Source organism: Merops nubicus, unplaced genomic scaffold (genome assembly GCF_000691845.1).
Source record: "Merops nubicus isolate BGI_N331 unplaced genomic scaffold, ASM69184v1 scaffold14348, whole genome shotgun sequence".
Lineage (NCBI taxonomy): Eukaryota > Metazoa > Chordata > Aves > Coraciiformes > Meropidae > Merops > Merops nubicus.
In genome coordinates this window covers 62,650-75,185 of record NW_008623752.1, presented here as the reverse complement: position 1 = coordinate 75,185, position 12,536 = coordinate 62,650, and the positions used below count along the sequence as shown (strand labels likewise).

General features: G+C 39.8%; 1 protein-coding gene across 1 annotated transcript; it reads left to right on the top strand.

The window, feature by feature from the left end:
• Positions 1–1,978: 1,978 nt before the first annotated feature.
• KIAA1244 (KIAA1244 ortholog) lies at positions 1,979–12,334 on the top strand (the record flags this gene model as incomplete). Its single annotated transcript, XM_008945185.1, has 9 exons — positions 1,979–2,107; positions 2,650–2,826; positions 3,380–3,494; positions 4,113–4,215; positions 4,854–4,985; positions 6,541–6,671; positions 8,309–8,317; positions 10,175–11,405; positions 12,143–12,334. Coding segments are annotated over 9 exons (2,219 nt in total), but the record flags the coding sequence as incomplete, so codon positions are not given.
• Between the last annotated feature and the right edge of the window lie 202 nt (positions 12,335–12,536).

Sequence of the window (12,536 nt, the reverse complement as noted above, 5' to 3'; positions counted from 1 at the left end):
TTTAATAATAATAAATTATAATTAATTTAATTATCCTGATACTCATAATACAACCATATGTATTTCTGAGAGCTAACACAAAAATACTTTCTTGACCATAGCTAAAGTACAGGAGAGAAAACCTTTTAAGTTTGGTATTGGCAGGCCTGCCTATAACAGAAAAAATATCACTGTTGTGTTAGAATTTAGAAAGCTAAAGAGTATTGGTTTAAATACGTTTCCAAACTTATGTCATGTGATCTGTTGAACTGAATGGTGTATTTCTAACGTCTGTAAAAAATGCAATGGTCTCCAGAAAAACAAGAAGCATTTGTCTTCTGATTATTTGTGTGGGATGTAGGAGACCCAAGACACTGAGGTTTCTGCTTTGAGTCAGGCTTGGGACTTGACTTAGAGTCTCCTCACCTCAGGTGAGCACCGCTTACCTACTGTTCTGCCTATCAATGACTTGCTTGCTGTGAATAGAATTTCCACCCTGTAGCAAAGAAACCTTTTGATTTGGTTCTTATCAGTGCTAAGTGCTGAAACTTTCACCCAATTTTTGTTTAGCTGGTAGTGGTATTAGAACATTGCAAGGCAAACTGACTTTACAAAGACAAGAGAGTGTTTCACCTGGCACTCTAGTGCTGAAAGTCAGTGCTAAGATGGGTCACAGTGTTTTAGTCTGCGTTGCTGTATGATGGTGCAGTGTGTTTTCATAGCATATTTGATCCCACACCAAACTCCTCAAGAGAGTGGTTGTAAAAGATACTCAGTTCTTCCAGATTTGAAGATACACAGATTTCATGCTGAGTGATTTGTGCTGTTTCCTTCTCTGGAAACACAGGAAAGTCTATATGACTCCAAACAGTGTCACCATTGGTACTGTACTGTGGAAGTGGTGTGAATAAATAAATTATCAACCCAATTACTAAATAATGATTTCACTGTTTTTTCCTTGATTATCAGGAAGACTCTTGTAGTCAGAAAACTCACTGCATCTTAAAGTTCCATTGCAGCCTTTTTTATTGCTTTTGGAACATAATTAGCCAGCAAGCACTATGTAAACAGTGTACATCAGCATAGCTACCAATGTCAGAGAGGAAGGGCTTATTAGTGAAGCAAAGTAAACTTCATTTTAGCCTAACAAACCCATAGCCTTTTAAGGAGACTTACCTCAAGATCAACACTATACATTGCAGGAGTATTATGAGTCCAATACACAAGATCCTTCTAGTCATTCATAGTATCTTGGGGAACTAGAAAGTACTTAGGTGATCTGTGAAAAATTAAAGGCTAGCAATTCCTAACCGTATTCAAAATTGTATTGAATAGTAGTAGTAGTATCCTATAATCTTTTAGGGATATGTGTTTGCTAATGTAGATATGAACTCGCAGTACTACCTGTGTCTTAACTGCCGTTCTGGTAGCTGTCCAGTTCTGCCATATCCATATTTAATACTCTTCCATCTGTGACCTCTTAAAATCTAAAGATGGTATGTGAGGGAGCCTGATGATACTATGAGACATTATTACCATTCAATTCTGGGTACCAAATAGAGCAAGTTAAATTATGGCTCGCCACCTTAAGATCCTTACCTAAAAGCATCACCCAGATGAGTACAGTCCACTCTGGGCAGCATTTGCAATGGTGGTGAGGTGTGTAAAATCTTCCATTTAAAAAATTTATTTAGACTCCCAAGGTTAAAAAGACTGGACTAGTTGGAGTAATAGACTAAGAAAGATCGGAACAAGGCCTGTGTGGAGGAGGAAGGATGGGACAAAGCACAAACTTAATAAAAAGGGAAGGGAAAGGAGACCATCATTTCAAAAATTGCAGTTGCCTACAACCAATACACAGCAACAGTGAATGTGCAAGAGCCCATAAACTTTAAGTTAATTAGTTTCTTAGACACCATCACTTTCTGAGGGCAAGTTCCACCTGTTGTCAGTGCAGTATCTCAATCATGGGTTTTAATCTTCATTTCCTTACTTGTAGGTCTTATCAATGTCTGGATTATTCTGCTGGAAGAATTAACAACTGCCATATCCAACTGTCCCCGTCAGCACCAGCCTCCTACTTTGGATCTGCTCTTTGAATTGCTGAGGGATGTTGCTAAAACACCTGGTAATGAAAGGACTTTATAAAATGTGAACTAGTAGAGCCCTAACCCAAACCTCTTAGAATCCTAAAACACTTCTGTAAAGTGTTACCAGAGATGCACAGAGACATTCTCAAGTAGAAAGGGAGTTTCTTAGAGCATGATCTGTTTTCCAGTTAGTACATTGTTCTGTGCTGACTAAAGGCATCTTGCAGGAGTATGTTCAATGTACTTTTACATTTATTGCACAAATAAAGAGGTTCAGTACTCATATCAGTGTCCTAGCCACAGAGAACGTTTGTTTGACTGGTCCAGGAAATGGAAAAAGAAGATTATATAGTCCTGTAGACCTGTTGGGAATGACAGCAGGTAAACAGTAGGCTAAATGTTTATATATTACCTCACAACTAGATCTAAAATTCCTTACCCCCCCATCCTACACTAAAAGTTTCAGAACTGCTTTCTTTAGCATCACCTCTGTCCTTAAGCTTGGAACAACTTAGCAAATGTACTGTGCATGTAGGTTTTATAACCAAAAATATCCAACCATCATTGTGTTTGTTTTAAGGACCAGGATTTGGCATTTATGCAGTTGTACATCTTCTTCTTCCCACGATGTCTCTTTGGCTCCATCGCAGCCATGGTGACCATTCTTATTGGGATGTGGCATCTGCTAATTTCAAGCATGCCATTGGCCTTTCCTGTGAACTCGTAGTGGAGCACATTCAAAATTTCATACACTCAGGTATGTCATTGTACTGTCACATCTACTGAGAGACATCGGTGGCGTGTTACTGAAAAGATAATTGGGAAGATGGTTTCATTGCTTTTTCATTGTACAAGCATAAAATAAGGGGAAGAGGGTTGAAAATTTGTATTTTCTATCTTTCTTTATAAGGTTTAGAATTATGGAAAAAATTAACTTGCAAGGGACCTGTGGAAGTTTAGTCCAGCCTCCTGCTCAGAGCAGGGCTATCTTCAAAGTGAATCCATCACAGCTTGTATTATACTTTCCAAAAGAAAATACTACAGTTTTCATCATAGAGAACTAGAACATCAGAAACAGGATCTAACAAAATTTCTCCAGTAAGACTTAAGTCCAGACATTTTCTATTGTTAACATCAAAAGGACTTTTCCTATTTCAGGTTGATGTCATGCATGTTTCAAAATTGAACTCTAGTGACAGCTGCATAAAATTTGAGTTTGCAAAGCCTTTGGATAGCAGTAAGTGTAGCAAGAATGTTTAATTAAAATGAAAAGGCAATGATGTTAAAACCAGTCTGTCTTTTCCTTACAGATATTGGTTATGAAAATATGATCAATACTATGCTGAAAGATCTTTTCAAGTTGCTGGTAGCCTGTGTAGCAGAACCAACAGAAATTATTTCCAGAGTTGGTTGCTCATGTATCAGGTAACAGTGTGTTTGTTCTCTTAGCATATTCAAATAAAGATGTCTTTATATGTTTGAAGAACTTGTGGACTGATTAAGTTGGCTAACATCTCAAAAGAAGTCTACAGTGTATCTATGTCTTGTTATATGAATAATGAACTTTAGACTTACTAACCTTCCCTTGCTGTTTTCAGACTGCTTCAGAACCTGTGATTTTAAGCGTAACTATTGGTATGATTCCCATAAAAAGCACTTATACATTACTTATGTGCAGTTAGTAATTAATCCTTAGGAAAAATAATCAAGGGTCTTTCTGTTGGAATTCACAGATCCTTAGGGTAGTTAATACCTTTTACAGTCTTCAGATTATTACAGTCATAATCAAAATAAGCAGTGCATAGTATAATTACACAGCTTGTCCTGGCAAGCTGACTACTTAAAGAGGAAAAGCAAAGAGGGGGAAAAAAAAAAAAATTAAAAATACAGTGTAATTACAGAAATAGATCAGGGTAACAGCTAAGGAGACTGGGTAGCATTAGCTAGCTACTGAGTAGGCCTTGTGTTCTGCTTTCAACCTTCTCCCATTACAAGTAAAAATTGTCCTTCTTGAACATGGTACCTTTTCCTGTGTCTTTGCAGGTATGTGCTAGTGACAGCAGGGCCTGTTTTTACTGAAGAGATGTGGAGGCTTGCATGCTGTGCCTTGCAGGATGCATTCTCTGCCACGCTGGAGCCAGTAAAGGTAAACGGCCTTTTTGCAGTCAAAATGTAATTACACAGTTCCACTAACACACAGACTCACTAACTTTTGACAGGCTGCTTTTTCTTTTTCAGAAAAGTTTTTGGGTACAGAGCCAGGAAAAAAAAGCGTAAGGATTTTGTTATTTTGTCAATTCACAATGAAAGATGTTGGATAAACAATGGAGATTGAAATCAGTTTTTCTAAGCACATACAGACAATACTAGTGGCTAACGGTCCAGACTTATTTTAAATTGCCCTGGCAGTATGAAATCAGAAGAATTAAGTAGGTGAAAACTTACTTTTTGATCCATTTCTTCCTCTGAATTGACTAAAACTAGACAGAAGACAAAGTTGCTTACGTGGTCCTTTAGCTTCATTCTTTCCTATAGATTATTTCTTAACTCACTGTCTTTCTTGTAACAAAAAATCCTGTTAAGTCATCATCACAGGCCAGAGCACTCAAGAAGCTGTAATGCCTTTGCTTCAGACACATCAAATGCCAAATAGCAGGTGACCGGCTGGTGGCAATGGGACAGTTCACTCTGCACCTTATATTGCACACGAACAGGCTGGACAAGGCTACAGTCACTGACTTCATCTAACGCCCAGTGAAAGTCTGATGTTGTGTCTCTCTATAGAACCTGTTGGGCTATTTCCACAGTGGTTCTGAAAGCTTTAGTGGAGACGCCTGTGAAGTGAAGGTGGCCGCCCCCTCGCTCTCGCCGAGTGCTGAAGCTGAATACTGGAGAATCAGAGCAATGGCACAACAGGTACTGACTGGTGTTTTAGGGGGAGTCAGAACCTTTTACACTGGAGGCTTTTCTTTATGAAAGTACATACTTACCATCACCTTCCTCACAAACCCTACAGGCAAAGACTTCCTCATCACCGGAGTGACATTTATTTGTCTAAAAGTATTGAGAAAAAGTAATGAAGCTTCGGGAAAAAACTCATAAAACTGTCCCCTTGTAAGTAGGAATTAGGAACACCTGGGGCAGGGGAAGATGCACAGGTACCTGAGGACTGACAATGAGCCTATCGTGTAATGGAGTCTTAAAAACAGCAACCCTAGCATACACCAATTGAAACGTTTCTCCATGGGAAATGGAAAAAGTAGTGTCACTATGAATCCTCATCTAGAATTTTATATATATTTCTGGTTGTTAAAGAAGGATAAATTCAAAGGGAAAAAAAATGCACTAGAATGGAGGCTGTGATATGAAACTAGAATACCAAGATTTGTTCAACCTATCAAAGCACAGTTTGAAGAGGAATGCAGACTTTTTTTCTCTAGAAATACTTGGATATAGATTGCAGAGAAGAAAAAGAGTTACTGAGAACTAGAGGATAACGCTGACATTTAACAAATTATTTAAAATTCATGACCAATTCCTAATCAGCAGAGCAAGCTTGGAGACCTTTTCAGGGTCCTTTTGACTACAGTGGTGGTTATATGAAACAAGTTCCCTGAAATACAGCAGGCTGAACTTAATGACCTGCAGGGTACCATAAAACTCTAAATACTGTATGACAGTTTCAGCATGGGAAAGCAGATGGGTTAAAAGAGCCAACAGATGCTTGGTGTCAGTTTCTGACTTGATTAATCATACCCTGATGCTACCTGAAAATCTGAGACACAGACCTGGATTTGTGAACACAAAGAATGTGGCAATGGCAGACTTTGAATTGAAAAAAAAAATGTTTTAAATTAAATTTTAAAGATGCAGAGTTCAAGTTAACAGGGAATGCGGCATTTATACTTTGCTTGTAAACACTACCAGTGGCATTCCCTGAGTCTGTCTCAGTGGAGATTTGACACAGCTACTACAGTACAAAACAAAGTTGTAGCAACTGAGAGGTGTTTCCCCATTTCTCATGCAATAAATGGCAAGTCAGGTGTCTGTTGTATCTTCACAGCTGAAAATAATCCTTCCAACAATGCACCTTTCTAGGTGCAACACATTAACTATGCAAACAGGTCCTTTTCTCCACTAGCCATTTTATTCTCTGATAGTAGTATACAGACAGCAAAAATCTTGTTTTGGTTTTTGGTATTATGCCTTATACAAGTTCAAAGAAGAAGATACCTGTCCTTGGCCTTGTGCTCTGCTGGATGCCTGGATGTAGCCCATGGCTCTGAGGCTGTTTTGCCAAAGCAGCATGCTCCAGGGAAGGCCTGCCTGGGAGGGTACCTTGCATTCTCTCCATCACTGTAAAATCAGTCATTATAACAGACCTTTCACAGTGCAGGTTGCAGTCCTATTCTCAGGCCTCCCAAGGACTCAGTGCAAATGCTAAACTGTTTTATGTGACATTGTTTTCTAGGTCTTCATGCTGGAGACGCAGTGCTCCCCAAAGACCCCTAGCAACAAGGAAGGGTTTGAACATGCCCAGTCGTGCGTGCTCATCATCGACCTGCCACCAGATAAGAAACCAAACGGACATACCCAGAGAAGGTAAAATATCTTCTCAGGAAAATACTGTGTCATTAAAAGCAAGATAAACATATTGTCAGGCTGGCAGAGGTGTGACCCAGGCCTGGCAAACCACAGGTCTCATCAAAGAAATTAAATACACCGATCAAATAAAAATCAGGTTTTGTGACACGGGAGACAAGAGGTTACTACTGTCTGCTCTCCAGATGTTCCCATGATCCTACACTGGTGAGCAGGCACATGCAAGAGCTGTTATTATTATAGACAAGCCTGTGTCAGGGCCTATAACATTGCTCTTAGGAAAGCTAAATAAGAAAAACACTTCTAATAGAAAGTAAAAATTGCTAGGTTACAAATACCTGAATGATATGTGAGGTCACACAAAGCTTGCAAGTAGAGGAAATGCAGATTAGATTAAGAGAAGAATTCTTGTAGGAAATACTAGGAAGGTCTTTCCAATATTGAAATTCCTTTCTTTAAGAAGTAGAGTTATAAATATCTGTTTGAAGAAAGCTTTGGAAGTAATGTTATGATTGCAATGATATCTAGCAAATGAATTGATGTTTGTTTCATTAATGGTCTTTTAAATTCAGTATTACTTGATTAAGAAGGTGGAAAAAGTTAATGGATAAACTTCAGCAGTTATAAATTGAAGAGACCAAATCTGAAGCTGTGAAACTGTCAACACACTGATCTAAGGGACATTGCTTTTGCTTGGTGCTTTATTTTTGTAGAAGTCCTCCTATATGTTACCACCTCAAACTCGTGCATTTGCATGACAATTTGATCCTATCAAAGAATATTTCTTTTTGCTTGCACTCGGTTGTTTAAACAACTGCTGTAACATCAATAGGGCCAAGAATTAGCATTCTGCATTCAGGGTTTGTGTTTGTCTTGCAAGGTCTGTAATATGTGGCATGGAATTGTCTTTTACTAGATACCAAACCTGCTTCTGTACCACTTCACGCATTCTCATTCAAAACTAAGCTAGTGCTTGCAACAAGGAGCTAGAATGTGCTGGTCCTTCTGTGGATGGACAGGAAGAAAGACCATGCAAGTTGTGTCCATTCTTACACAGCTGTACAGAAGTTTCCCCCAAGAGCAGGTGCTCTGTTGCCTCGGCTTCAGAGAACAGGGCCCTGCGCAGAGGCGAAGAAGGGCTGAGGTCACAGGCTAAACTCTTCCTTCATGGTGGGAAAACACCTGCCTTGTCCAAAGGTTTGCAGAAAGTTCTTGTTATAATGAATGCAAAGCAAAAGACTGGAGTTCTGCACTCCCATGGCACATAAGGTCACACAATCTAACAGTCTGCATTCGTACAGGTGGTATGGGTCTTGCTTCTCTTTCAAGAAATAAATTTTAAAAGCTTGCAACTAATACAAACTCTGAATGCTCTCACACTGCTCTTTGTCTAAACAACCGCAAAAATTATATCTGTCAGTAGGCAAATATTACCCCAGCAATGCTCATTTTTCACCAAAACAGGGCTCAAAAGTTGACTGTGCCACTGTTTTTTGATATTATTTGCTACAGCAGTGGGGTAATATGCCAGTCGTGCATGCTAGTAACTGTGGCCTTTCAAAAGTTTTACTTTAACCTTAGTGGGGTTTCTCTTCTCCCTTTTTGCTTTTGTTTCCTAATGCTGCATCGTTTCACAGGAAGCTGGGGTAAGGAAGCTTTTCTTCTTCCTAAGAAGTAATAATATATTTCATTTTGAAACTTTGCGCAGAATAAGAAAATACTATCCTTAACCAGCTTTGCCACTGTGTGTTTTCACCTATAGTTCTGTACAAGTTTCTTTTGGAATTGAGTAGTACTTTAAACTGTCCTTGTAAATTGCCTTTTTTGGCTATTACAAGGAAAGCAGATCTCCTTCACTCTGGTCCTGGTTTTGAAACAGGATTAGTCTCCTGAAATCAATGCAAGCTCTCATTTAGCTTGCTCTTAAGAGCTTTTGTGAGTCAGCCTCTAATGATTTTTACAACAGAAAACTACTTTCCTGAAGAGCTCCAATATGCGTATTATCAAGATTTGAGCACTGTCAGATAAGATGACTAAATTTTACTGATGTATCAGCACTGACATGATAAGCAAACTGGCATAGGTAAATTGACCTGAGAAGCACAGTTTTGTCTGACCATTTTTTATTTTAAATGTTCTATTCTCAAAACTCAGTTTTGATATGATTTCTCAAAAAAAAAAGATACTTTTTTGGGTTGGGATTTTGATAACACTTTTGAAAGTTGTTTAATGAAAGTAGAATAATATTTGCCACAAAAAAAAAAAATATTAAAGGTCTACAACTGAACATCTCATGTTACATGAAGATTTATTGTGACTTAGACCTAAAAGTTCAGTATTGCAAGCAAACTGAAAAATTTCATCCTTGCTTGATAGTAATGCTACTTAAATTGTGACCCAGCATAGTTCCCTGAACCAAAACAGGTCATACTATCTGTACCAGAGCATCAGCTCCGTTTAAAACATGGCTGCTGTAATCTTACGCAAGGACTTTTTTTTAAATGCCTTACAATAGATTTCACAGTTTATATTTTTAAATCCATGAGATACTGAACAACAATCCCACTCACCCTTCCTTCCTGAAAACTTTTGTTGGAGGAATTTGCCATTCCTAGGTTCCCTGTGGAAATCAAAAATCAGTGAGATACAGAACTCCTCACAGCATCTCTCTGGCAGGAACACAGCTAAGAATCACACAGTACTGTATGTGGGGAAAAGGGTTAGGAATAAATATTGCCATGCTAGGCTCTCAGTCTTCAAGCTGAAGTCTTAAGAGCAAACGGTGGCATGTGCCTTCTGCAAGACTTGAGCTTCTTTGCATGCTCCATTGCACTGCTGATGTTTCTGTAGATGTTTGTTTATTGGTTGATCAGTTGGCTCTTTCTTTGTGTTTTATTTTTAAGAAGTACTCCTAGCATTAGTGGAAATGGAAATCGAACAGTAAACTAGTTTTGGCCTCAATTTGTCATGGCAAAGTTAAGGTTGGTTGAAATGCCAATGGATGAATTTTAAAGATAGTTCAACTTATCCAAAGTTCATCAACAAAATCAGGAAATGTAGTCAGGGACCAATGGCAGAAGCGCTGCATAACTTCTGTGTTAACAAATTTCTCTGTCATAGCAGCTGAAATATTGAGAGTATTTGCAGCTGGCATGAAATTGAAACACAGAATATTTAATCCATCAGTGTTGGACTTCTCTGGAGAAAAGGGCAAAAATTATAATCAGGCTTTGTCTTAATATCATGTCTGCACAAGTGTCATTAGCGTGCTTGCTGTTGATATGTATGTGTCTTCCCTTCTAGGAAAGTATTTGAAAGAGTAGCTGAAAGACCATTCTAAACAACTTTATCTTCCTCCTCTTTTTGTATCAAGGCTGTGAAAATTTGGCCTTGCATTTCATATTAGATTCTAAAATATGAAATATTCCTGTACAGGAGTACAGCACAATGCACCATTTAAATTTTTCTTTTTTTTCTTCCCTTCCCATGTTTGATTTACCAAGTATTCCCTTCAGGACAATAGTGGTGAGCTTGCTGTCCCACCAAGTACTGCTCCAGAATTTATATGACATCTTACTGGAAGAATTTGTGAAAGGCCCTTCTAACTCAGAGGAGAAAATGACAATACAAGTGCCAGAACACAAGTTGGCTGGTTTTCTCAGGTACATCTCCATGCAAAACCTGGCTGTCATCTTTGACTTACTGCTGGATTCCTATAGAACAGCCAGAGAGTTTGACACCAGACCTGGGTTGAAGTGTTTGCTGAAGAAAGTGTCTGGCATTAGTGGAGCTGCCAACTTGTATCGCCAGTCAGCGATGAGCTTCAACATCTACTTCCATGCTTTGATTTGTGCAATTCTGACAAACCAGGAGAACATCACTGCAGAGCAAGTGAAAAAGATACTCTTTGAAGATGATGAAAGAAGCACAGACTCATCACAGCAGTGTTCTTCAGAAGATGAAGACATTTTTGAAGAAACTGCCCAGGTCAGCCCTCCCCGAGGGAAGGAGAAGAGACAGTGGAGGGCTCGAATACCATCCCTGAGCGTACAGCCCATCAGCAACGCGGACTGGGGATGGCTCATCAAGCGGCTTCATAAGCTCTGTATGGAGCTGTGCAACAACTATATCCAGATGCATCTAGACCTGGAGAATAACGTAGAGGAACCTCCAGTGTTCAAAGGTGACCCTTTCTTCGTTTTGCCTTCCTTTTACTCAGAAACCTCCACCCCATCGACTGGAGGGCAGTCTGGGAAGGACACACCATCAGAAGATGACCGGAGTCAAATCAGGGACCAACTGGGAGACAGCCTGACACCTCGGGGAGGGAGTGGAGAAATGTTGCCGATACCCCCACCCCTAAGCCCTAAACCAGAGAAAAAAGAGCAAACCAGGAAAAAAGAATGGTGGGAGAGTGCTGGCAACAAGATCTACACCATAGCCGCTGACAGAACTATCTCCAAGCTCATGACAGAGTACAAGAAAAGAAAGCAGCAACAGGCCATGACATCCTTCACCAAAGAGGTCAAAGTGGAAAAGAAAGGGGATCTCCTGGGTTCAAGAGGGCCAGACTCACCCATACTCCAGCGGCCACAACATCTTATAGATCAAGGTCAAATGAGGCATTCGTACAGTGCTGGTCCAGAGATCCTGAGACAAGAGAAGAGACCACGCTCAGGATCCACAGTCAGCTCCCTGAATATATCTGTTAGGGATGCTGAGGCCCAGATACAGGTAGGAGGTACTTGCAGAAGGCTAAAAATATTAGCAATAATTAAAAAGACACCTACGTTTTTCCCTGTTGTTTTTATTGTAATGATTGTAATTCTTCATTAGATGTTTTCATTACATAAAGAAGTCTTCATGATGAGAACTGAATATTTCAGCAGCTGGCACTGATAAAAAACCTGATTCTGTCCTATCAAAGGAAAATCAGTCTTCAGGGAAGTGTTGTTAGGCACAGTAGAAAGCTGGTAGAGCTTTCGGGAGTGCTTCTGTGACTGGGACCAAAGCTGCACTTATCCCCCAGAGCTAAAGACCTACAGTGAACTTGTTGCTCACTGCCCTGGGCTTGAGCCCACTTCAGGCTTTTGAAAGCTTTTGTTCTTAAGGGTTTTTTGTTAATTACACAGCAGAAATAGATGGCTCTGTTGTTCAACAGAAACTTGCCGCTTGCGTGACCAAGGGAACGGATCAGTGAAAGCATCAAACTTGAAAGTCTTTGTTCAGTGTGGGGTGAAATAAGAGGCAATGAAGGGTGAATGTGATACCTGCAGTACAAAGTCAATTACTTCAATGTGAGTTAGGAAGACATAGTGAACATTAAACGAATATGCTGTATTAAATTAATTACTCAGTGCTCGTCATGAGGCTGCAACCACTAGATATCTTGTTTTCTTCCTCAACCAATGGGCTTATCTATTTAGGAAGGTCTTTTAAAGAGTCTTTTTTTGTATCTATTTTTTTTGTAGGCATGGACCAACATGATACTGACAGTTCTCAACCAGATTCAGACCCTGCCAGACCAAACTTTCACAGCCCTGCAGCCTGCAGTGTTCCCCTGCATCAGCCAGCTGACCTGCCACGTGACAGACATCCGTGTCCGCCAGGCAGTGCGGGAGTGGCTGGGAAGAGTGGGGCGAGTTTACGATATCATCGTTTAAATCTAGCTGTGCCCTGCAGCAAAGGGGACAAGGTATCCAAGGTATACAGTATTGGTGGTTCATAATTGCCTATTTGTTGGTGATAAATTAAGAAACAATGAGCTTATCGATGCATATCCTCTTGAGATTGTGTGTTCCTTGCTCACACTAGCAAAGGAGGCAAAGCATGCGTATGTCCAGTGGGGTCTGGAATAGCCCCAGA